At 35.7% G+C, this 27,975-nt stretch overlaps 1 protein-coding gene across 2 annotated transcripts in view; it reads right to left on the bottom strand.

Moving 5' to 3' along the window:
* Nucleotides 1-5,682: 5,682 nt before the first annotated feature.
* The window catches only part of LOC145691058 (uncharacterized), a 34,689-nt gene continuing 12,396 nt past the window's right edge, over nucleotides 5,683-27,975 (bottom strand). Inside the window, exons 2-3 of one of the 2 annotated variants that reach the window (XM_081766707.1) lie at nucleotides 27,611-27,957; nucleotides 5,683-13,137 (exon numbers count right to left, since the gene is read on the bottom strand). In XM_081766707.1, the coding sequence (XP_081622833.1) occupies nucleotides 11,526-13,137; nucleotides 27,611-27,957 (1,959 nt within the window). In that variant the 3' untranslated portion in view covers nucleotides 5,683-11,525. The remainder of the gene's footprint in view (nucleotides 13,138-27,610; nucleotides 27,958-27,975) is intronic. The other variant, XM_081766706.1, reaches the window with a different exon arrangement.

The following is a 27,975-nucleotide window of genomic DNA, read 5'->3' as shown; positions in this document are numbered from 1 at the left end:
GACTCTAGTGTGTCTGCCATTTCGGTATCACGATGTTTTGAGCGGCTCAGAAGTATGCAATGCTTTCACACTACAGGTTTACATGAGCGGCTCACAAGGTCCTAGTGTGAAGGCAGCCTTAGGGGACCGAACCTAAACCTTAGGAGAGGAAGTCGGTGACCTCGTTGCTTCACTTGATCATGACGGCTCTGGCTTGTTTTCTTTTCTTCACTGTAATGACACTTCTAACATTTAATGGATAGTGTGGGCTACGGCTGACCTGAAGTCTCGAAATAAGAAATATGAAACTTTGCTGAAAGTCATGACTGACTTTGTTCTCAGGAAGCAGACAAAAGCTAGATAGCGAAAGAACCTTGATTTCGTTGCTGGGCAAAGTGAAAAATAGGAAGTCTCTTGTGATTTTATTTCAATAATCTGGAACAGGAACTGCAATATTACAATGAAACTCTGTTGCTTTTACAAATTATTGTAATTGCACTATCTTTCAATATTTGAATGTATTTTCACTTAGGCAGTTCTACGTTTTATCATTAGCATTCATTACGACGATTTAGGTATCAACAAGTGATTTTCCATTCAAGATGTGAAACTTCGGTTGATTTCCAAACTATGCAAATTGAATACTCAAACTTAAAAATAGTACATTTATAAATACTGGCTGCAATATATTAATAAGATCAAATATATACCCAGTTCCTGGAACGATGAATCCATATCAAAAGGCCATTAGTCGCTATCTTTGAAATGTTTTTGCTCTATCGAGATTAACATTAAAACCGGAACTGGTAATTAGTGTCTATCACTTGTGCTTACAGCAAAAATAATAGTCAGGGATGAAACATATTCTTCGTAGTGAATGCACATAAGAAAATCTTCATGTTACCAAGTATATTGCGTTTTATCTATTATGCGATCAATGTTGTAACTGAAAAGTAGCACATTTTCACAATTTTTGATTTCAAGAGATAATTAAAAGACGAGACGAAACTCATTGTTGGAACGCTCAGTTTCTCTCAAAACCAGTTGTTTTATATTTCTTACCGATTTTGCTCTATGCAAATAAAAATTGAAACCAGAAGTACTAATAAATTCCAAACATTTTCGGTTCTAATGGGATGTTGCGGATGGTAATGGCATGTTCTCTTAAGACGCTGAATATATTCCTGGAAACAGCTTGTCGATATCTACTAGTTTTTGTAATATGGTGATCTACTTTAAAACAGGAAACTGTCGATTTTATCATTTCCAGTTTGATTACAGTGTTAACAGAGGAAAAGACTCTATTCTTTGCTCAGTGAATATTGCAGAAAAAATAACAGCTTCTCGAATATTTGTTAATGTTTTTGCTCCATGAAAATTAATATTGAAACCGGAAGTACTAGTAAATTTCAACCACTTCCGGTTTCTGTAGAGTGTTGTGGGTGGTATGTCCCCTTAAGGTGCTGAATTGATTGCAGAAAATTGCTTCTCGGTATCCCTTACCGTTTTTGTTCTGATACCTGTGGACACGGACATAATCGTTTTGGATGGCTTCCAAACATAGCATAGTTGGGAAATCTAAGAAAAAACAAAACGAACGTAAAACTATCTTAAAGAGAACACTTAATTATAATGTATCAAACGTTCGTTTCAAATATGCAAATACGAAGTCATAGCAAATAAATGAATAATTCAATTGCTCATTAAAAGCTCCGCAGAACAGACGTTCGTTCAGACCCAACTAGTGGCGTATGCACAAGGTCGTGAAGAGGAAGGGGTCCAAGTTCGCAAATTCATATAGACCTCTAATTGACATTGTTTGTATACATATAGTAAATGCCTATTTTTGCATATCTTGCTGAAGGTGAAGGTAAAACTTCTAAATACTCTTCGTACGCCAGTGGTTCTAACCTGAAGAGAAATAATGCATATCATACTTATGGAGCCTTAACTCAATTTTATTAATTATCCGGTATAGTACAATTTTTGAATATAAATAATATATCTCAGAAAATAGGTTAAAGGTACTCTTCTCTTCAAATGATATATTTATTCAGAAAAGTATAGAGTATGTGAGCTTCTCGTAATAAAGAAAGAAAGAAATGTGGTCAAAGAATTATATTGGAGAAATCAAGCATAATTACTCAAGAAGTAAATCATATATGTAATAGGTAACAGGTAAAAAGCACTGTATTCGTCTCAAACAATAGCTACACTTCACAATTTATATATATTTTGTATTTAAATCAGCTCGTACAAGGAAATAAATTATGTTAGTTAATTTCGTATAACTACTTCGTTACTTTAATTCAAATCCAGAATTGTTCGTTACAGGAAAACTTTGTCAATCAATAATTCAAACTTACTTTCAGATTAAGAAACTAGAATATCAGTACGTAACAACGAATTGAATGAACGATCCTGCAGAAACCAGAAATATTTTTGCGTATGACTTTGTAGATTTTTACTTAGTAATAATTGGAGTGTAGTATTTAATACTCAGTTTCTTCTTTACTCAGATATTCAACAATATACCTAGGTAAATAACCAAGAAAATAGCCAGTTTGTGCAATAGAAAACATCTTTATAATAACTATCGATAGAATTGAAGCGTAAACTTCAGTTTTTTTTTTGGCTGGGCTCTAAATAGAGCCTGATTAAAAAAGGAAACGATACATTTTGAAAAATATATAACTTCATGAAAACACTTTGTTTTAAATTATCTCATTTAATAGTAAAAATAAAGCCATTTTAGAATATATACAGTACAATTTAGCAACCGGTGGCCACTGGTTATAATTTGGTACCAAAAAGACCACCATCCTTTTAGGTATTGATCAACACCAATATCATCTGTGACTTACCGTTCCCGAGATATCGGCCAAAGAAAGTTCCGATTTCAGGAGATTTAATAAGTCATATATAGGGAACAGCAAGTCATAGAGATCATGTTGGGGTTGATCAATATCTAAGAGAATAATGGTCATCTTGCTACCAAATGCTAACCAGTGGCCACCGGTTACTAAATTTATACTGTAGGTATTCTAAAATGGAATTATTTTTACTATTAAATGTTTTTAATTTTCAGGAAATTACTTAATTTTTAAAATTTTCCGTTTTTCGAATCACCCTGTATTTTGTATTTTCATGAGAAATGAAATAACAGTAAATTGTTTCGAAATGTAAAAAGAAAGTTTCTGGAGTTATGATAAATGAAGCAGACCACATATAAACACGAATGTCTCCAAATAAGTTTCTGTCACATGGATAGAAAAACTACTGCATTATACACTGTACCATGTGTTTCTAGTGCTTGTTGTGACAATGCGATTCTTAGCCTTCACTACTCGAAATTTATTAAAAGGTTACTTGTATTTTGTGAAAAGGAATCTACGCTATGTTGGAAGATCAGGAACTGCGTCCGGATCTAAAAAGTAATTATTGGCCAAGATGACAATCTTTTGATGCATCTTTCTGAATCAATCCTAAAATTCTTGGCCAAGGTCGCAATTTTTAAACCAATCTTTTGGATAATTCCTAAAAGTATTGTTTTATAAAGATTTTTCTTTTTTAAAAAATAACTACTTCTTATATTTTGTTTTTTAAAAAACGACGGCTTACAACTTATAAAACGAAAGCAACTGATCAACAAATTAGTGTTAAAACTTTTCTCGGTACTAATCGGAAATCGATTAATGTGCCTCTAACAAGTACTTAATATTTTATCTGCATAAAATCTCGCATTTTGATTCTTATTTTAGTATTTACAGCCAAACATTATTTCCATGTTTGTTACACAGTTGTCTTCTCACCTGCACACCTAAACATTTTTCATTAATATCCAGTGATGCTATTCAACAAGTTCGCTAGAAGCAGTTGTTAAAATATTTCGAGTTCGCAGAGCCATTCCTTATGCCGACATAAACATACACATACGTACACAACGCATGGCCCGATCAAGAGTGAAAGAAATAAGCCAAACAAATTTGTAAAAACACCTCTGTATTTCTTCAGCTTGCTTGCATTGTTGTCGAAACAAGGAACTTTGAATTGCTTCAATTGAATGGGCAGTCAGAAATTTGAATGGGCCGACGCCAAGATATTTATTTGATAAGACCCATAAAGAGTTTTCCAGTCATCTGAGGAAATGGTTCCCAGGTCTTAATTGTTAATTCTGTCGAGTGCTCCATGTTTGTATTGGAGACAATGAAGTTTGAATTTTGAGGCCAAAAGACAGGTTTTGGTAAAGCTTTACTGTCACTAAGAGAAATACACTATTGTTTACTCTGTCATGTCTTCCTCTTCTAAAGTCGGCTTTGTTTGAACATGATGCTACAAAATAGAACAGAAACAGTTCTTAGCTCCAATCTAAAGTGGTAATATTTGGTCTATAGAACGTAATAATTTGCATCTCTTTCATGGTTTGTTTTCATATTTTTAGCACACACACAATTATATATATATATACAGCAGGATGTCTCAAAACAATTTCTGACACCAATATAAGACAAAAAAGTATAGACCAACCTGGGTACACAAATGTTTCTTTTAGGAGTTATAGGCTGCAGAAAACATCAAAATATGAACTTTAAAGGTCTCTAGATCTAAAAGTATGGGTCCTACCTAGTGATGGGCAGTGGGAATATTCCCAGTGAGAAGGAATTTAAAAATTGGAATATTCCCGGGTGTTTTCCCTGGCCTATAAATTCCCGGGAAGGAATTTATTTCCATTTCTTTACTTTATCTTCCAAATTATAAGAACCATGTGACTAATTACTTTATTTTAAAATTTTATGATTTACTTCTAGGTTTTAAAGAATTTGGAGGTTAAAAAAATTAAAATTATTTGACGGTACTTTATATAACTAATAATATGATTTTTTAAGTTCCATTTCCATTTGCACCAAAATGTAAGACAATTGTTTACTATTGGGGCGCCAAAAGTAGCAAAAAGTAGGATGATTTACGGAAGAAATGAGTTGATAGTGATGTTCAAGTAGTCAAGAAAGTATCGAACACATTTTTTTTAGGGTAGTAGCGGATTTATACAAAACAGAAAGGTAAGTGGAAGTGATTTATGTGAGAAAAGAAAGTGAAATGTTGGTAACGAAGACAGAAAACAACGTGCCGTGAGAGCTTTAACCCGCCTTCATTCGCTAACGCTCGCTCTACAATGCCTCTGAATTTAATGTTGGTAACTTAATTTAACGTATGACACCATAAAACAACCGCATCGGAATAGAATATCGCAAAAAAAAAAAAAAAAAAAAAGGTGCAAAAGCTGGACCCAATGCTAAAGAACAGCCAATATTAGCAAAGTACTAATTTACAAGTGATGAAAAGGAACCATTTTGTAAAGTAATTTAGAATTATGTAGAAATAGAGATGAAGTACTATTAATAAACCCTGAACCACCATTAGTAATAGACGTTGGTCTGTCTCCTCTCTCTGACTCGAATTTCTGAAGAGGTACTCGGACTTCTTTTACATGTGAAGTAACGTATGGAATTTCGAGAAATAGGTAGAATGAAAGGTCGTGTATGGTAATGTCACGTGCTAAAATATAAAGATAAGTAAGTAAGTATCTTGCAAATTTTGTTAACATAAATATGTATGCGCAACTGTTGATAAATTGGTGAGGCATGTATCTTGTAGCATTTACCCAATCTAATTAGTTTATAACATTTATAAATTTCATGTGTTTATAATATCAGTAATAGTCAAGTTGAGCAAATCTATTTACATATGAATTTAAACTGTTACTATATAATTTTTTCACACATATTTAATTGATGGAACATATTGTAAATACATATACATTTATGCGTATTCTCTAAATATAATGAAGTGTGAATAGAGTAACATAGTACCGTCCAGAATATACATTTTAAAGAATCCACTGTGGACAACAGTAATAATATGCTGTGATATATAAATTAATTCAACTTTGAAATCATAATATAGTAATAGAATGCAATATTCTTTCTGATTGAACATAAATTCCCGGATAAATTCCCATTTTGGGAATTTTCCCGGGAATATTCCCGAAAAATATCTTCCCGGGAATTTACCTATCACTAGTCCTACTGTAGTCGGGTCAAGACTTTACTTAGGAATTAGCATGTGCCCTATCCAAATATCCGTTTCAGAATCCTGCAGTAATTCCGAAACAACTTTTATAGAGGTAGTTGGTGAGTACTTTAAATTTTATCCCCGTAGCCAAACTTTCTCTATAAAAAATTGTTGCGTGAGTACCTTAGGATTCTGAAACATGGGGTTTTGGATAGGGAAGATATTAGTTCCTAAGTGAAGTCTTCACGTGACTGCGGTAGGTCCCATAGTTTTGGAGCTATGGATCTTTAAAGTTCATCAGTTCATGTTTTCAGCAGCCTATAACTCCGAAATGAAGCATTTCTGCACCCAGGTTGTTCTATACTTTTCGTCTTATCATGGTGTCAGGAATCACCTTTCAAACGTTTTCAGTGTTGTTCTGAAACACCTTATACATATAGCTAGTTACATAATACAGAACTGATTTTTTAAAAAATAGAATAGAACCACTCTTAATATTACTTCTGTATAGACAAGAGTTACGGATTATCTGAACGTGGAATAGCTACAGATATAGCAACAATGCTACTCAATCAAAAATACACTGAAGTTTTTGTAAGTAATTTACAGCAAAATATCGACAAACTTCATCAATTGTATTGTCCCTTTTACAGTTGCTGGTATTTTGAATGTGTTCTAGACGTCAAAAGATAGTTCCCTACCTGAATTGATTAAAACATGTTTACAAAATATACTTCTGGCGAAGGCCTTTACGACACACAATTCAGGACTTTCAGCAACAAGTAAGATTTGAATGCTGATTTAGGGAAAAAAAAAATACTTTGGAATTCGACCGAAGTTTCACAACTGCGGAACAAAATTCACTCACTTCTTATTGCAAATAACTACGAAATATTTAGCAAAAAGGAATTACAAAACCAGTAACTTGAAAAAGTTGACGAGATAGTGCAATTATATTTCAAAAATTTAACTGTAAACATGTATTCATATTCGTACATATTTTCAATTAATGGCATCAGTAAGAAATGGAAAGTTTAAGAGAAGTATTTGCATATCATTAAGTAATGTTTGGAGTGTGGTATATTCAAAGAATTTCTTTTTGTGATCAATAGTACGTGAGATACAAGCAAAAATTTATATACCAAACTTGAGCTGATTTCTTTTGTGATTCCATGAACGGACACATCTAACGATAGTAACGTCGCTTCTACTTCGTCAAATTAATGCAGAAAGCACGATTAAAAATTTACCCAAAAACGACCACTTTCACTGTTAGTATGAGCGTTAGTTCTTTTATCCTGTTTTCCTCAGTTTCAACCTGTTTCCTGAATTTCCAGTTTGTAAGCAGCATGGTAGAATCAGCAGTCTATCTTTGATATGCTGGATATCTAACAATAGATTTTTCTGGTTTTTATTTTATGTTCCTAAGATGATAGTCTACTAAAATAAGTATACGAGTAGAAGCCATTGTAAATTATTTGACTTGCATTTATGTCATCAAAATACTCTGTAAAATCAACGAATAAACACTCTCTAGAGATACCATTCTTGAACCTTACTCAATGTGGTAATGGTTTGTTCAAATCCATTTCAGGAATATTTTGTAAGAACTCAAGTTGAGAACTTCTGATTGTAAACATATTATAACACATCCACTTTTTATTAGGTCAATATAAAAACGACCTACTGACGCATGGCATTTTGCTAAATTTGTATATCGATACCTGAATCCCTTTGTTCATGGACTACATGACAACATACAATTACCTGAAAAAAACAACACATTTCATACATTTCTCCTTATTTCTATTAATTTTAGGCTGTCTGTCAATAGAAGGGTGGACTTAAGATAATACAACAATGCTATTATTTTAACGTGGTTTTATTGACAGTCTAAATATCAGTCACATTTCTACAATATAACCACCCGCCAAGTTTACTACCTTCCCTCGGGTGTCGTGCACCTCGAACCTCGTGCGTGTCATTTCTGTTGATGTTCGCAGGGATATATGACTGATGTTATAATGTTATCGGTATACAGTCCTTAAGCAACCCTTGTACATACAGGAGGATTTCTTGGAATCAGTGCTTGGCGAGAGATAATTCTTCCAAAAGCAGAACTGCGAAATACCTTTCTCACAAGCGCCTGTATGTGTGTGTGTGTTTGTCGCCCGCATCCCTCTTCGCATAGCCAGATTAAGCAAGGAATTCAACACAGTGTGACGTTTCCACCCACACCTGTGGAAGGTGAACTATATTTTCTTACCACTATATATATTGTAATCAACGAACCATATTTCACTATTTGCATATGTACTAATCAATAGTTATTATTCATTTTAATGTTTGTGGAAGTGTAATCATTATACTATTAACAACGCAAGAATTAATGAAGTAGACCCTATAAAGAGAGCAGCTGTCAAAAAACTGACTGTTTTGGCAGAAATATTTTTTCGTAAAGAAGTGTATTCTTACGAAGCCATTGTCTGTGCAGGAAGCAACGTTCGCGGGACGAGCAATGAGACTTTGATATGTAATAGTGGCGCTCACGTGTGCCAGCGCCTCTCACTCATCCAAAATTTGTTTTGCAGTGGGATTCTTGTGGCTAACTAAGATAAACAAAATTTAAAAATTGAGTCACTAAAAATGGTAAATTGGACATCATACCCAACCTTTTTCCATTGTAAACAGCTATTTCGAAAAGTGCTTTTAATCCATGTAAATGATGGCTTACAAGAATACCTTCATTATTAAATTGCCACGGAGGTTCCAACCGTCAATGAAGGCGAGTGGAAGAACGGAACATTAACCTTCGTTAACCACAATGTATGGTGGAACCAGAACGTGTGAAAAGTGAAACAATTTGAACAAACAGTGCACTAACTTCCTACTACCAATGAATAAGAAATTGTAATTCTCCTATCGCGTTACGTTCGTACTTCGTGCGTGATCATCGGTACCGCTACCGCCAGTGTTCGGTTCGTAAAAAGCTTGATTATTGCATTCGGAGAAATATTTTTTTGTATTATTAAAAATTTGGTTGTGATAATTAAAAAGCTTAATATATATATATATAAAATCTAAATAGTGAGTGTTAATTGTTATTTCACGTAATACAATGATGAAAGTGTAATGGCGTGTGCTACGTAATAATACTTTTGTCTCACAGGTAATATATTTCATTCTGTGCCTGCGTATATTTTGTTGTGATTATGTTTAGTTGCAGTGCAGTGGTACGAGAAATTTCTAACGAGTATGTAAAGTGTCACAGATGTACTTAACCCAATGTTTCCCGAACTTTTGACCGTAGAACTGCGTAACCAATATTGGGGACAATCAGCTGATATTGCTGAGGTGGAAACAGGAATGTACCACAAACACGGTGTTAACCTAATGACAATAACCCATGGTTCGAATCCCGACTTTCACTATTTCTGTTCTCCGTTGGTTAACATATGGAATTGTGGGTTGGTATCGCCCCGTCCCAGAGTTTGTCTTCTCTCGTGAATCAATACAAGAACGTACATGTATAAAACCCGATACCATCATATATGTTTTCATAAACAGTACCCCACAGGGAACCGAATTCAGTAGTACTGTTTTAATGTTGATTTCTCTCGTGTCGTTATCCTTCATGCGAACTGGCTCCGCCTTGGAGATTGTTCTTGCACTTACTCGTGTCTGGGTACTGTCATGCAAAAGACGTTGCATATCCTTATTTGGCAATAACATGTATATTGTGCAAATACCATCACCTTCTCGTTAAGTGTGAAACAAAATACAATAGCAGGCTGGATCGTGATGCAAGATTATGCCACGGAGAATACAGTGCTTTTGAGGGACGAGATCCGAAATGCTTCTATTCATTGGATTATTGTTGAACCTTACTCAACGTGGTAATGGTTTGTTCAAACCATTTCAGGTATAGTTTTGTAAGAACTCAAGTTGAGAACTTAAAGTAGGAACTTTTGCCTGTAAACATACAATAATGTATCCACTTTACATTAGAACAATATGACAAATATCTACTGAGGCATAACATCTTCCTGTATCTTTATATCGATACCTAATTGCTTTTGTTCACGGAATACATGACAATATACAATTACTTGAAAGTAATACATACCAGTAACATTTTTTTAATGTAATCACCCGCAATTTTTACGACCTACCCCCGCAAGTATGGAAGGCGTCGTACACCTCGAACCTCGAGCGCGTCCATTTTTCTCGATGTTTCTCAGGAATATATAACTGATGTTGAATTCTCTCGTGTCGTTATGCTTCCTGCTAAGTGGCTCCGCCTTGGAGATTGTTCTTGCACTTACTAGTATCCGGGTACTGCCAGTCATGCAAGAAGACACTGCATATTGTTGTTGCGCAATAAGATGTATATCGTGCAAATACTAGCAGTTCCTCGTTGAGTGTCCTGGAACAAAATGCAGTAGTAGGCTGTATCGTGATGTAGGATTATGCCATGTAGAATACAGTGCTTTTGAGCGACGAGATCCAGAATGCTTCTACGCATTGGATTGCCACACTAAGCATGTTTCATATAACTTATCTCAGATTTCTTCTATAGTGGCAATCCGTACAGGGAAACTGTTATGTTCATTGTGGTAGGGGTACAGCAAGTCATGTTCAATTCAATGAATTCCCCTTTGTCGATTAGATAGCCCAAACAACAATTTTGGATAACTAAAAAGTATGCAGCACCTATAGGAAGTTTTGTAGTATACACTTGCTTCCGCGGCTAACTGATGAAGAACCCAAAAGCGATTCGCCTCTATCACGGAAGAGCAGAGCCAAATTGAGTGGTTGTTAGTTTGGGGTCGTCCTGAACATCATCTCTATCTACCCGAAACACTTTAACCCCTGATGCCACTAATTGATTTTGCACGCTTTGTCTCCACATGATTAATAGGGTCAGTGAAAGAAGCCCCATGCATTCCGACTACCTGTCACTTCAGATTTGACCCATCCCCCTCGCCGTTAAGATTCCAAGAATCTCCGGCTCTGCTGCATTTGGCTAGGATATCCTTAATTTTACGTCTCACGATTATAACGGGAGAACCCCGAGAAAAACCACGAGCATGGTGTTTGTCCACCACAAAGTCCACACGGCGCGAGATGGGATCGAACCAGGGACCCCAAGCACTGGAGGTGAACGCCCTACCACTGAGCTACCGCGCCCCCTTGGCTAAGATAATACCCATTTCCACCCATTCTTCATTATCCCAAGAAATACCTGCGGCTATCTGACTCACGCTTGTTATGCGACAACACTGTTGTCACCTTTTTTTTAGGCCAACCTACCTACTTAGCGACTGAATCCTAGTCCTCAACGTTTGTTGTATCGTGGGTCAACTCTCCATTCATTCCTATTTATGTTAATCGTAACAATACTCGTTAAATTCCTTGTAATGGCTTTGAGTGGAAAAGGGATAAATTTTATCGGATACAGATATTGCGGGCGTTTATGTATTATCCGTTAAATGCATCCCTCTATTTTGATATTGAACCGGATACGAATTACCAGACTGAACGTAAGGCATAGCATATGAGGGATCCAATATAGAAGCAGCTTCATTTTGTTTACAATGAGTCTTGGTAGGATAGAAAATAGCACAGTTGTCACTAGGAGGAAGTGCTGAATCTAACAACTCGGCCGTTCTCTGTAAATCGTCTTTAAATTCCATCTGCCCTGGATCAGGGTTCTCACCGGATGTGGAATGGATAACAGATGTGTTTCCTTTTAAAGTTTTATCTGCATCCTGATATTCATTAGAGTAAGTATTGTTGGTGGAAATTGGGGCAGTTTCTTCTGCTAAGTTCATCTCTGTAGATGACGCAGTGGTCTTGCCATGTGTCTTGGTATGATCTTGGAGCACTCTTTTATATTTAAAACACTTCCCACATTGTGTGCAACGAAAAGGGCGTAGATCGGAGTGGATCCTCATGTGGGTTTTCAAAGCATTTCCGACTTTAAATGATTTATCACAAATTCTGCATGTGAAGCGTCTCTTGTCCGTATGAACAGTTTTCATATGCTTGCTGACATTTTTCAAAGAATTAAATCTTTTCCCGCATATGGTACACAACGCATTTTTCTCTGAACTATGAGTATGCATATGTTCCACGAGGTTAGATTTAACACAAAATTTTTTATCACAATAAATACAAGAGAACTTCCTGTCAGTCTGGTGAAATTTTAAATGCGTTCTAAGACCTGAACTCTGGGCGAACGCTTTCCCACAGAAGTCACATACAAATGACTTCACACCTGTATGTAGCACTTTGTGCTGTCTCAAATTGTTTTTTTCCAGAAAAGCGTGACCACAAATATCACATACGTGTCTTTTCGTTCCGAAATGGGTTTGCATATGGTTAACTAAACAGGGTTTACTGGTAAAACTCTTCAGACATTCGTTGCATTGGAATTTTGGCTCACACCGCCGTTGATGATCCTCAAATTTTTGTTTATTGTGGAACCACTGTCCGCACTGTACACATTCGTAATTTCCTTCCTTGCCATCCTCTGCAAAAGCATTATCATCATTTTCGTTATGTGCTATACTTTCATCATCCAGAATTGAATTCATTAAAGCACCTTTATGAAGTAACAAATGCTTTTTGAAATTGAATTTTTGGACAAAAGGAAAACCGCACTCAATACAAACATAATCATTTCCACTGCAACGAGTGCTTAAATGAACGTCTAAAATTTCTTTTTCTGGGAAACTTTTCTCGCAAGCATTGCACTTATACTTGTATTGTAAACATTGTTCGCAACGAGAATTTGACATGGATTTCTCTATAAAATCCAACCCGCAATTTGCACACTCGTATTCTCTTCTCCCTTTCTCTACGGAAGATTTAATTCGACTCTTGTTTATTAACGTATGAATAACCTTGTGCTGTTCTAGAGTCGATTTCTGAAAAAAATCACTTCCACAATCTTCACACACAAACATTTCTCGAGCGTGACTCTCATTCTTTAAATTTATGATTGCATTTTTTTCATTGACAGAAAGCATTTCTCTTCGACTGGACTTCATCCATGACCGTTGCTTATCTTCAAGATGAAGCCTGCAAGAGAAAAATGAAATAAAAAATTTCAGGAACAGAGAAATTGGTCATATATTTAAAATTTTTAAAATATTATGGTTAGTAATATTAATTCCTTTCTGACTAAGTCCAGAATAGCTGATATATTCTTAAGTCTAAAATGTACCGTAACTCATTCTATGTTGCTTTTTGCGAGTAACTACTTTATTAACTAGACTGTATAATTACAAACTTTAATCTAATCGCTTATATTTCACAAGTGGGAGTCGTTTTACTTTCTCAATTGACAGTTTCTATTTTGTAACAAATTTCGGAAGTAGAGAACACGTTCCATGTCGACACGGGAAGATGACTATGCTCTATCTCTTTATTTCCTTTGTAGCTAGAGTGGTAGTTTACAGTGTGGCGCATGAAATGTCATACCATTTTGTTTTGTTCATTACACATGTATTTATCATCAAAATATTATAAAAGTGGTGCAGATTTATTTTTATCAGCATGAAAAATTAGTTCAATATAGTATATATTGAATGTGATCACCATCTTGTTTCACAACTTCTTGCAAACGAAACTTTACATTTGGCATTATCTTCTTTCACAAGTCTTCCGAAATTAGACGGCACAACTCCATGATGAGAGCCGTGAGTTAAGCTGAACTTTTGGACCGTGTGGGCGGACTCCGCCTTCAATGTACTATTGAGTTTGTAATGGAAGACCAGTTTGTAAAAGTTCTGCAATAAATCTCTTTTCGAACCTGTCCTATCGATCTTAGTTTACCCTCTCATCAAAGAAAAATGTTTTCAGGGGTGTAAACACTTGGTTCGCGCTGTCGATTCTCTTCCACCACAGAGCCAGTTGCTTCAAATTGACGATACGATCTTTAAATAGTCTGTTTACATGGAGCCCACTTTGTACGAAAGTGTTCACGTAAATGTCTGTGTTGCTACAAAACTTTTTTTTTTGTATAAAAAAAACAAACAAAAAAAGTAAACCTTCACCTTGTGTGCAACACTTAATCTGCTCTTATGCGCAATTTTGAAAACTGCTGTTTGGCGCCAAGTGATATTCGATACTAACTTCTACCTGATTTTCCATACACCAAAGTACACGAGGAAAAGTTTTCAACATTTAATTTGTAATGAACACAACAAATTGTATGTTATTACGTAAGCCATAATGTATATCATCTTGGGGATGTCTGTGAGTCATAAACACTTTTGTGAAGTGTATACTTCCCACTGCCACTTGCCTAATATATGATTATTAATAGACTATATGTAGAAACTTTAAGAAGTGACTTGATACTACGCGTTATTTAGAAAACGAGGAACCATGGAGCTGGTGGTTCCTAAGAATTCGGACTTCCTGTTCACGCATTCCGCTTTCACTACAGTCAAGGCTTACTTTTGCCTACAATGAACCAACATTACCTGGGAATTATGTCTTAAGGTAGACTGCAATAACTCCATAGTTTGTACGGACAGTTTGTATTTTAATACTTGAGTGAGTCTTCCTACCGTACTTTTGAAAAGTGTCAAAATGTGCGTATTTTTGTTTTTGACTTAAAAAGTTAGATGATATTATTACTATCTCATCACTGCACCGATTACACGCTAATCAGAGAAATAGCAGAATATGCGTTAAGAGGTCCAAGTTCACATGTCTGCGAGTGCATAGTGCGTAGTGTGAAAATATGTACACTACGTTAGTACACTTTCGTGCTAAACATGGCGGTTACTCTAATAGAAAATACGACATTATCAAAATGTCCCAATAAAATTTTAAAAGGCATATTTTAAATGTTTTGGTTAAGGTGAATGTTTTGTGAACTGATCTTATAATAATTTACTTTCTAAATAAAGAAATTAGTGATTTTATAATGGAATATAAAAATATTAAACAAATAACAGACGTATTTATATATGTTCTCCGAGTATGCAATGGAATTTCAAATAATGTTGGGAAAGCAACCAGATCAGTTCTTCAATAATGCTTTAAAACATTTGTGCTTAAAATATAACATGGTTTATGTAGCTTAATTGTGATAAATAGATTATCGTTAATCAGCTTTTTGTTCGTAAAATTACAAACTTCAATGGGATATTAGATTATTTTTTGTCCTATGGCTGCAAGTTCAGCTGCAAATGTTAATTCATAGGTAGATAGGCCTAATTTTCCAGTTTTGATTCTAAAGAAACAAATCTCTTTTAAAGCTGCTATACTTTCTTCCCCTTTGTATGTATGAGCACACACGTAGTCAGGATTTCGTGAAGGGGGAGGGGGTGACATGAAATTCTGAAGGCCCAGGAGCTCGATCAATCGAAACTACTTTACTATCTACATATATTGGTTTGTTTGGACAATAAAGTAAGGATATATTGGTAAATACTTTAATAACAAACTACGAAAAAATCTGGAGTAAAATAAAAAGGCGTATTGAAAAAAAAGATTATACAATATTTACGTCTTTCCTCTGTCTATTCAAATATAACGATTTTCTTTTCATTATGACCTCAACTATTATAAAAAGTACATATTCACTATTATAAAAAGTGCATACTCAATAATGTAAAGTATTTTGCAATATCTGCGTTTCTTTCTCTGTTGAATCAAATGCTAACAGAACTTTCTTTCCACATAAATTTTTGTTTTTATTATTCCGTTAACTACTGTCTGTTTTAAATGACAGGTTAAAGGAGCAGTAGAAAATTGTTTTTGAAATAACATGTTTGATACTGCAAGAATGCGATGACGAAAACTTATGATAAAAAATGTTCACGTTGTTATACAACGGCAGTATGCTTTCGGAAGTTTGAAATCTCCCTCCCTCTTCCAGGATATCTCGCTCACCTCGCCACCATGTATTGCAAGTAACACAAATCTCTTCATAATAAAGAGTAACCAAAAGCTTCCCGTAGTTTATTTTTAACGCTGATCCTTTTTTTTTCATTTTATTTTGTTTCATACTTCCTTATTTTTCAAAATTTCTGGTCTCGAAGGTGGGGGGTACGGACCCACGGACCCTCCCCCCTTGGCTAGGGCCTGGTATGAGAGACAGTAGTATGACATTTACCGTACATTTTGCAGTTTTGACAGCTGACCATAAGTGAAATACAGATCAATAATTTCAAATTTGTTTCTATATATTTATGAAAGTTTTAATAAATTCCTTTGAATTCATATCATTACATATATTGTAATCATTATGAAATGATTGTGAACAAATAATTCCTTCCGTGTAGTTAAATAACGGGAACCATTACAGAACATAAAATACTGCATCTTTCCATTAAACCCTGTTCTTATTTTCATCAAATTCTTATTATATTTGAAGCTTCTTTTATGATTATATTTGGACGAGGGGATTTATTTCGTAACTTCAGATTAAAAATATGTAGACACTATTTCCAAGATTTACGGCTAAAATCTATGGATTCACAAAGAAAAAGTAACATCTAACAAAATTAATTATTAGCGTTATATGATAGAAATAATCCAATCTATGCTTGTAACTGAAGCAATGTGGTAGAACTATTACGATTACAGTGTCATTGCTGTGTAATCTATTTCACAAGAAGCAATTATACACAATATGAACTCTTTCCTAAAGTAGTTTTGCGCCACATTATTGTAAATAGCGCTCTCCTCAGTACCTTTGGTATCCTAACGTTCTTGCACGTTGCTTGCTTTCAGTTGTAATGAAATTTCTACGTTACTTTGAAACAGTGTTATCAGCGCCCCAACGATCAGTACTACTCTACTCCTTCTGGATTAATAATCACACAATCATTCCTAAGGAAATAGAGCATTGCTAATAGTTCAGTAGTTTTTATGCTGTTAAGAGTTTATTGTTCAGAAAACGAAATATGAATATGGTTATTGCCTTTACGCTCCGCTCTTGGAAATTTGCGCGCGAGAGATATGAAGTGGGAAATATTTTCAGGTACGGCAAAGTTGAAACTGTTAGCAAACAAAAAAGATATTTTTAAGTGATTTTATGGCTGACCCACATTATCAATCTGTAAGATATATTTATCTTTCATATAACTGCAACGGTATTCATTTAAAAAAGCATTAATTTATTTGTTAAAGCATTAATCATATATATATGTATGTATGTATGTCTGTGTGTATGTACATTTGTATTTTGACAAGCATGTGTTTTCATTTTCATTTTGAATAATCTAAATTGGAATATGTCAATTAAAATTTGACAAAGTTCCAACCTAATAACCATAAAATGTATAGGATAAATTACGTTGATGTGATCGTATAATTTTGTGCTTCACACCGAGGCAAGTTTTGCTCTCTGTCCATTATACTTTAACCAGATTATCATCATCTGTTGCAGCGACCTGTACACATTTCCTTTCTCAAATAAAAATGAACCAAGTGTAGTCTGCTAGACCAAGAAACCGTAAGAAGAAATTTCCTATATTAAGAAACAAAAGGAAAAAGTTGAATGTGGATGTAAGGAAAAGGACACATTTGGGTGTAAGAGACGTACAAAATCGCGAAAAATTCCATCGTGACATAGATTATCTTTAACACCATGAAGAATGGAGCAAAAATTCCCTAACTCTTCTGACATTCCGTCTCATTGCTGCCTAACCCTGTGTTTTAACCTACTTGGACCCACTTTGAACTAGGAGTACAATTGCTATTTGTCACTGTCGAAACTTCTTGTGTACCTCTTTCATATCGTTCACTTAAACATTTGAGTATGGCAAATCCGTGGCTTTTTAAAGCTGGTAGCTACCAATCATTCTTCGTGTTCAAATTCGCATGTGTTGCGATGTACTTTTTCAAACCTTTTGAACGGACCTAGCTCTCAATTCATAAACTTTGATTTTATTTTGATGTGAGGAATCCCGCTTAGTTCTTTGACCTCATTTATTAACACCCTGTATTTTGAATACACAACAATTGCGTTGTATGAATTGAATTTGATTTATTTACAATTCACGATACTCTATTGTAGTTATAAACTCTTCGAAGAAAGGATTAAAGATTAGTGCTTACAATATCATGGTAATATTTCCCCCTGCATTTTCAAAGTGCAAGAAAACATATTTGATCTGCATAATTTTCTGTAGAGGATATCAATTCAAGACAGAAAAGTTCTATGAAACAAATAAGTTTCTGGAAATAATGAGTCTCGTAACAGAGATATCAATGCCGTTACTTACAAAAAACACACCCTTTTCTACAAATATAATTTTATGCCTACAAGATCAAAGTCTTCCATCTCTTTTGCTTAGTTTTTTTCAATAGAGAACGAACGACTTTTATGTGTTAGAATGCTGTGGTACCACCAATGCATTTCCTTTTTGGAAGAAATTTATAATCCCTAATATTTAGCGTATATTAAACTCTAAAATATACGTCTGTTATTAACATATTGTAAGGTTCCGCATGTCTTTACGTCACGCTGTAACCATGTGTGTACTACACGTGTTTGGAATAAACAAATACAGCGCAGACGACAGTACGGAAGAGGAGTCGCCCACCATCGCCAACAGTCGGCAAGACGAAGATCACCGAAGGTAGCCGACATTTTAGGATAAAAGACAGCAGTACACCTCAAGAAGCATCAATCTATCCAGGTTGATCAAACACTCAAAAGCACTAAGGCGCCTGGCCATTGGGGACAACTTACCCTCTCACAACGCTTGGTCAATTAAGAGATACCTTTCCTAAAGGCCTACGACGCGTGGTTATTAGGTTCCTATTCCCTCTCAGGATGCCCGGTCACCGAGACACCTAATCACACAAACTCATCCCCTCTCACGACGCCTGGTCAAAGAGAGTAACCTCACATACAAAAGCCCTACGACGCCTGGTCATTGGGTTCCTTCCATTTTTTTTACTAAAGTATTAAAGGAAACTACTTACTGTAATATATTTTTGTGTTCAAAAGGATCTTTTATAATAAAAGGTGATGGGAAAGCCCAATCTCCCGAGTACGATAATTGCTCTACCTTACACAAACTGAGAGAAATTTACATGGTAGATGGTCGGTGTCTTTTTTCAGACATTTTTTTAAGGACTTTCCTACGGCACGCTATTTTTATGAATGGAAACGGACTTAGAAACTTTTAAAGTGCAGTGTACTATTGTTGGTGATAATAAGACAGGATTGTAAAAAGATAATATCCGTATTGTTATAGCACTCCCGTTACTCTTAGCGGTAAATTGATTCGTTTTAAGCTGGCAGGCATTTATGCCAACAACTAGGTCTGGAAAAAATACGTAGAGAGAACGATAGTAATATGGGAGTATCAGGCTCCCGAATACCTGTGAATATTACCCATCTAACTAGATACACAGGTCACAGTACAGACGACCCGGATCGATTTTTTATGTTATTTGATCATTTGGTTTTACTCCTGGCATGGACCTCCGAAGAAAGAAATATTGTCATTGTATTTACAGGATGTAGCTCTCGATTTTGTATTACAATTACAAAATTAAAGTCAATTTAACAACCTAGATTACGACCAACTTAAAACTAAATTAATTTCATTGTCTCGTCCAAATTTACCAGCATATAAGGCAGAATTACAAATTTTTCAAATACAGCAGAACGAAAATGAGTCTGTCGATTCATAGTTAATGCCAGCAGCTTCCGAGGAACAGAAGATACATTTTCTTTCATTGGATCTACAAAGAAATTTTTACAGAAGATAGCTTTGGAATCATTTTAAACAATACAGCAGTTTCAGGATCGACTCCATGAAACAGAAAAGGCTCAGGACCTCATGGATATTAGGAACTATGTGAAATTGTCACAGGCAATTCATTCTTTAATCGGCCAACCTAACCGCCCCTCAACAATTCTTTATATGACTTTTTGACGAAACGAATCCTAGATCGTTAATGCCAACCTATGCACAACAGCCAACTTCTACTGTGCATGACACCCAACCTGCTCCTTGTTATTCGCAATCATTACTTTCTGCACTTCCATTCCAAAATATTCAACCCTCCACAGTCAACTTCCACTCAACCTGAAGTTTCAAATCCGCGCACCCTCCAAAGTCAAAACGCGCCCTCACAAACTCCTCACAGGGACGTTACTAAACTAGCCAATTAAATGGCGGAACTATCATTAATGGTAGCACAGAATGCCATGAAGACTAATTTCAGGCGTAATAACGGAGGGAAACACCGTCAAGGAAACGGCCAGGAAAAGCCGGGCACAAGGAATACCAACAAAATAAATAACGGTGGTAGGAAAAATAAAAAAAGTTGTAAAAGACGATAAAATATCTGTATGCGCAATATTATGAGAAGAATGACGGCGCATCTTCGTGTTGGAATAATCCTAAAAATTCTAACCAGGGAAACGCATAGATGGACTCGCAGGCCAAAGTCAAGCCTTGCGGGCCATTCCAGAAAAGTCGACGCAGGCCACACAGAAACCAGCACAATTAAAAACCATCACATTCAAAAAGATCGGGCAATAGCGGAAATTTTTAGTGATGCAGAGGACAATTTTTTTCACTCAGGCGACCTGCAACGATCGCAGAGAACATATCAAGTTGGGGACAGAAAATAATAAATTATCACTTAATATTAAAGAAAATTCAAGCAGTCTATCAGTAATAATAGACACAGATTCCAGTCTTAGTTTATGGTCCAGACGAGACGTACCCCCAAATTGCAAATTCATACCATTTGAGACTAGTATTAAGGGCATTGCTAAGAAAATTCTGACTTTGAAGTAAATAGCACTAATTACTTAAATCTAATTACTCTAAATAGAAAAAAAGAGAGACGGAGGAAATGTCGCAAGCAACCACTCGTTCTTTGTACTTGCAGAGAAACGCAAATCGCTTCACAGCTAATAAAATAACGATCCCAGGAAAATCACATTTCTACTTTAGGTTTCAATTCCGAAGAAGAAACATGACACAGCATTTTACATTGTCACTTCACTGCAATCAATATTAGAAAGATACGAATTGGACGCAAAGACCATGAAAATTCCGAGTAACGACCTTACGTTATTAATCTCAAACCCACGGCACGCATAATAACTTTAAGTAAAGGCACACAGTTGCTTATAAAGAAGAGGACGTAGACGAGTTTTCTTTCAAAATAGAAGACGAAAACAACAAATATCAATTAGGACTCAAGAAGAGATACAGGAAAGACTAAAACAGACCGCTACAACTTTTAACATCTATCTTTTCAATATAAGTCCGACTTACCGCTCGTCGTTCCATGCGCCTCAAACTTGCCAACAATGCGTTTCATTCTTAGGTGGGTGGGTGGTTCAGTACCAAACTCCCCTCGCCACTGACGATGAACTTCGATCGCATTCCCAAACCTAATAAAACACTTCGAAACGTTCTTGCGCTGCACGAACGTTAAGCATGCTCCTGAAATTTTCTTATCTCATTAATTATGCTGACATTATCAGCATCTGTTGAGCGAAAAACCATACTACAGCATAGTTTCAACTGAAAACAATGCCAACATCTGTTGGGCGAAAAACCATACTACAGCATACTTACATTTAGAATTGTCAATACCAGTATCTTGATACAGGATGACAAATAGTGTATACTTTTTTCTACCGGAATTTGTATAAAATGCTTGAAATTGTCAACTGTAGTATGCCATACCAAATATAATTATTAACATTCATTCATAGAAAGCCACAATGTCCCATCTCAAAGATGTGCTCGTGGCCTTGAACTATGATGGGGCCACGGTAGCTCAGTGGCAGAGCGTTCAACTCTGGTGCACGGAATTTCTGGTTTGATCACAGCTCGCGCTAAGTGAACTTTCTTGTGGACAAACACTGTGTGCGTTGGTTTCCTCGTGCTTCTTCCATTTCCTCCCACTTTCTTCATTTCACCATTTCATTGATTTCTCATCATGACGGTTTCCTTTAGCGTAGCCGGCCTAATCGTGGGACGTAAAACTAAAAGATTTCATTATATATCGCTTTTCGAACTATGAAAACCACTTTCATAAATAAAAAATAGTATTTTAATATATTTTAATTAACTAAAACCTACGGGTGTGTAATCAAAACAAACAAATAACCAATCTTAAGCATACTACTGGTTACGCAATGCCTTTCATCCATGAGTTATGTAAAGCTTTTGAAGATAGTAATTTCGAGCAAAACTTTCCCACACTCCTTACAAGACAACGGCTTCAGTCATGTGTGAATTAATAAATGTCTTCTAAGATTATGTAAATGGGGAAATGCTAAACCGCATTGTTTACACGGGTATGCCTTTCACCTCTGTATGTCAACATATGTCTCTTAGATTAACCTTTTTGAGTAAAAGATTTACCACGTAAGATAAAGAAATGTGATTTGGAGTCTAATGAATTAACACACGCTGCTTAAGATTACTTTTAATAGAAAATTTCTTTTCGTAACTGGTAGAACAGAATGGTGTCTCGCTCGTATGAAATATTGTATTACGTATCATGCTAGATTTGCATGAGAAACATTTTTCACAGATTATACAGACAAACAGCTTTTACGCTTTATGAATTAATAAGTGCTTTCGGAAATAGTATTTTACAGAAAATGATTTGTTGCAGTGAGCGCAAGTATACGGTTTTTCTCCTTTATGAATTAGTAAATGTCTCAACATATGCGTTTATTAAGAAAACCAATTGTTGCACTGAGTGCATGTAAATGCACTTTCATCTTTATGAATTAAATATTTTGAGACATTATGCTGTTGAATACTTCTGGATTCTTTTGCAAACATCATCGTGTGCGTCAAAAATATTAGTAAAGTAGAGGACTCTATATTAAAATTAATGCTTGGAACAAAAAAAAAAAAAAAAAAAAAAAAAAAAAATGCCTATCACCTATGTAATGCTATCAACACTTACAATATTTAATGAAAACCATGTTATACTAAACTCTGCATATTAAAAATATGTTCATACCACATTTTTAAGGAGAGAAGGAAAATAAATAAGATATCAGCGTTTGCAAGGTATATGCTGAGGTCACAAACTTCGCTTTATTAAAGAGTTTTCGTGTGGAAGTACTAACATTGCAGTGTTGCCACGTCCACGATCATGATTCTAATAAGACCTAAGAAAATAAGGACAATAGGACTTATGACATCATGAGCTGTACTACTCTGTTTCAGCTGTAATTAGAATGCTTACTCTTTCTAATGTATTCTATTGTGGGAAATCCTTTTGCTGATGGTGAAGAACAGCGGAAAACTCTCATTTCGATGAAAACGGAGAAATCCAAAGAGCTGATCTCTGAGGATAAGAGTGATTCTAGCAACAGTAGCAGTAGTTATGATTAGTGATGTACACACCGGTATTCCAAATAACTTTTCATAAATTTGAAGTGTGTATAGTGAGTGTGTAAGCGTGTGTATTATGAATTTTTACTGTTTTAGTTGTGGGATGCTAGTCTAATATTGATGCAATTGTATCGTCGAATGTGTATTGTATGCAGTGACTTCAGTAAAGTGAGTCGTTTTCTATAGCTGTAGGAAATATTTGGTGTATATTTCGCGCCAAGTAACATAACATTTTGAAAATAAATCCGTATTTCCTACGCATAAGTAGGTAACGGATAAAACGCCAGAAAACGTTAGTCACCGACGATGATCACAGAAACATATGAACGTTGTCATTAATTACTGTACCTTGAACAGTAAAATAACCACCATTTCAACAACTCGTTTTGGCTCTGCGCTGGAAAAGCATTTTAATAGACGGCAATCATTTGCGCCTACTTGCAGTAGGGTTAAATTTCGGCAAAATATAATAAAATAAGTTTTTAGCAAGTGGAATTTGTCAAAATTGCATCTGCAGTCGTTGTGTAAAGTGAACTATATATTGAAGATTCGGAATGTTTCACTTGCTCACGGATCTGTTCCGATTTTTCCTTACTCACTGCCAGAGAGTCATTTTCAATATACATAGAAAGTGATGGACAGTTCATGCAGTTATTCAAAAATAGCAATTTCTTCTAGGTTCCTTGAAGACATTTGTCAAAATCGGGAAGTCCTTAATTGAGCATCTACTTTCCTTTCTGGCAGCTATGTAAAGAATAATTTATTCTTTTCGCATGTATATCGATTGAAGAATATCGACATTAATACACTTCCAACTAAACACATCCTTATGCTGAAAAATAAATACATACAGCGGTAAACTATCAGTAAGTTCATAGAACGGGATATATGTAGAGTCCCACTATTACAAATATTCTATAATTTAGAGTATTCAAATCAAATCGATTCAGAACAAAAGGTGTCTAATACTTCAAGTGTCTTTCATGCGAGCGGTCCCGGGATTGATTCCCGATGCGAACAGTCGGCCGTCCGTTCTAAGGCTTTTTTCATTCACACAAGGCAAATGCCAGGATGGTACCTAACATAATGGTCTCAGGCTTCTTTCTCCCTTCCCTTTCTTTGAGTAGTGTGATCGCCGAGGAACGACATCCTTCATACGTTGCCATAGATGCCAACACCCCAGAAATCTAATTCCCAATCTTAATCCTCTATTATATCAAGTGAGGTGAGTGGACAATAAACTTTAGGATTTTGGAAATAAGAGGGGAGAGACGAAGATGCCTAACTGTCAGTGATCTTGCAATTATTCTCACCTAGAACTAGCTCTATTCGTGAAAAAAAAAAAAAAAAATAAAATAAAATAAAAAAAAAATAGAAATGAGGTGGTGCATGTGTCCACTCAGTCAGTAAGTATGAGGGTCTTGAATATCATCCAATGATGAAGTCTCAACTTTAATTTCATTCCTTGTATTTACAATTCTTGTAAGGCAAAATAAATAATAATAATTCCACAACAACTCTTCCTTTATGTAAGTTACTACATTGGGAAAATACGGAACCGACGATGTAAGTGAGTCGAATTTTTGAAGATCTCGATTATTGCTTTCCGTCTACGAAGTTACCGGTGCCTATTCTCAACGAAACTTTCCTACCCATTCCCTACAACTGTGATATTTGAGTTCCGCTAAGTGCAGAGGTCCCTTCTGTTCTCATCTGAAAAGTACTATTTGTTGTGGAAAATATCTGTAGCAGAGAACACTATGGCAAAGGAAATGAAATGAAATTTTGAGTTTTACGTCCCACGATTATGCCGGTAAGGCTAAAGGAGACGGTGATAATGAGTAATGAATGAAATGGTGGAATGAAGAAAGTGGGAGGAAACGGGAGAACCCCGAGAAAACCCACACACACGGTGTTTGTCCACTACAAAGTTCACTTGGCGGGAGCAGGGTTTGAACCCGAGACCCCTAGCACCAGAGGTGAACACTCTACCACTGAGCCACCGCGGCCCCCACAATGGCAAAGGAAATGATATTGCGAACTATACAAACGAATCTATCTCTTTGATGGAAACAATGAAAGAAAGGATAATTTGGCACAATGCCTCTTTACATCACATTTTGTCTTTCTCTAGAAAGAAACAGCTGTTACTCTTCGACTGGAGCATTACTCAATACCATTTTCCCACACAAGAAAAAGCTTGAAGGAAAGAGTTTATTTCATTATTTCATTAAAGAGTTTATTTGTCTTTTATTCCATACTTATAAATAGAGTTCAGACTTTCATGCATAAACCAAAACTGAATTATGCATGCAAATATGGACGAAAACATTAAACATATGCATTAAAATTTAAAATATATACGCTGAAATATACACTGACAAAATAAATTTTCAATTTCTTACAAAAATATTTTACCTTAATGACATCTGTTACAATGAACTGTGAACGCTTTCTTAAGTTTTCTTCAGTAAACTCTCCGCGTTTATGACGGGCCGCGGTGGCAGTGGTAGAGCGTTCACCTCTGGTGCTTGGGGTCCCGGGTTCCAAGAAAGTGAACTTTGTGGTGGACAAACACCGTGTGCGTGGGTTTTCTCGGGGTTCTCCCGTTTCCTCCCACTTTCTTCATTCCATCATTTCATTCATTACTCATCATCACCGTCTCCTTTAGCCTAACCGGCATAACCGTGGGACGTAAAACTCAAAGATTTCATTTTCTTTGCGTTTATGAGTATAAAACGTCTTGTAGATCGAAACGTTCCTTTGTACATCATCAGAAGTCACTGGTGCATATGAAAAACACTAAACGTTTTCGTGCGTTAGGTCTTCTTCGAATTCTTTAGTTTCAAGATTAAGTACATTTGCAATGTCACAGATTGTTTTCTATCCGTAATTTTTGCGTAATATTTGGCAAAGTATATCTGACGCTATTTTTGCAACATGGCGAGTTCACTGGACCAAGTCTGCGATAATTCGCGCAGCATGAAGAGTGAATGCCGCAACGCAGTTATGGGATACCAACTGTCTGATAATTTCAGGTGTTCTAGAGAAGTGATTGTTGCCACTTGTAGAGTAACATTTCTGTGACACATATAGCGGCTGCATCATCGCAATATAGTGAGTCTATAACTGCCTTTACTTGTTTTAAGTTATTTGCATAATACGACACAGCTTCTAGCCACGAGACCCATTGGGTTAAAACTGGCAGCGGAAGTAGCAACACTTTTCGCAACTTCGCGAAAATACGTAAGCGTGACGGAGCTTTCACAAACACTTTGTTTACATTTGATACAAACGCGTCTATTTCCGGATACTGACATCTGATTCTATCTGCTAGACGGTGAAGACTGTGTGCAAGACAAATCAGGTGTACTAATTTAGGATACAACACTTTACCCTATTATTCTACGCAACATTTTATTCTACATTTTGAAGCAACTCAATTCATTTTAGACATAACCTACTTTTTTGATATATTACTCTGACATATGTATTACTCTGAAGTATGGAACAAAAAAATTCGGAAATATGCAGTATCCTGCAAAGTTTATGAAATATACACGCACATCGAAATTCACTCACAATACGCACTTGCATGTGCTATCATATGCGTTTCAAACGAATCATTACAAGTCTATCGAAGAGAAAAAGATACTTAGAATACGTTTCTGCGCGTTACTATAAACATGGATTTTGCATACAACTCCGCGCTGTACTTAGAAACATTATAGCTATGACAGTTCCCTCGGAAGTAAAGAAAGAAAAAAAATTGAAGTTTTTAGTTTTACAGTGGTGTACATGGGTACACGGAGGCATGAAAGCCTGACAATTTTGAATTGATGTAGAGATAAACGAATATTGAAAATTGATATCTAGCTACTAAGAAAAGAACACGATAAAAATTAGCCTGAAAACATTTTTCTTAATCTATGTGCGGAAAAGTGGGAATTTTAAACATACAGATAAGTAATTTTAGTTGTAGAAAATTTGTCAGAGTAAGAAGCTTCTTAGAAATAAGTGATTTTTGAACATTTAATTAATAAGCTTCGGTATTTTTCTAGGAAATGTACTATTTTAGACTAATTTTTTTTTTTTTTATACTCATTCTACAGAAAGCGCGAATAACTGAGGTTGAATTAAAGCAGACCATGGCCCGTCCAAATTGCAAGGAAAAATGTAACACTGACCTTTCCGGCTCCTCGGAACTTTCTTCATTGTTTTCTGTGGGTGTAGCTGCTCTATTATCACTGGCAGTGTAATCATTCCCTTCATTGCCAGAGGCCTCATCTGAAAGCTGCACATATTTATCTTCTTCAAACATATCAAGCAAACTGTTTGTATCCAGCTTGCTCGACGTCCCATGACCCTCCCCGACACTATTTACTTCTACGTTACCCTGCCGGTTTTCACTAGAATCACGGTCACTTTCATTGCCAAAAGAGCAGACTTCCAGCTTATCAAGATCCATTTCCTCGATGTCAATCGGTGGAGCTTTTACAGATACTTCTTCCTGGCATTCGTCTGTTCTTACATTCTGAAAAATAATAATAAT

This window comes from Thermobia domestica, chromosome 7 (assembly GCF_964235325.1).
Source record: "Thermobia domestica chromosome 7, izTheDome1.hap1.1, whole genome shotgun sequence".
Lineage (NCBI taxonomy): Eukaryota > Metazoa > Arthropoda > Insecta > Zygentoma > Lepismatidae > Thermobia > Thermobia domestica.
This window is presented reverse-complemented; position numbering and strand designations above follow the sequence as displayed.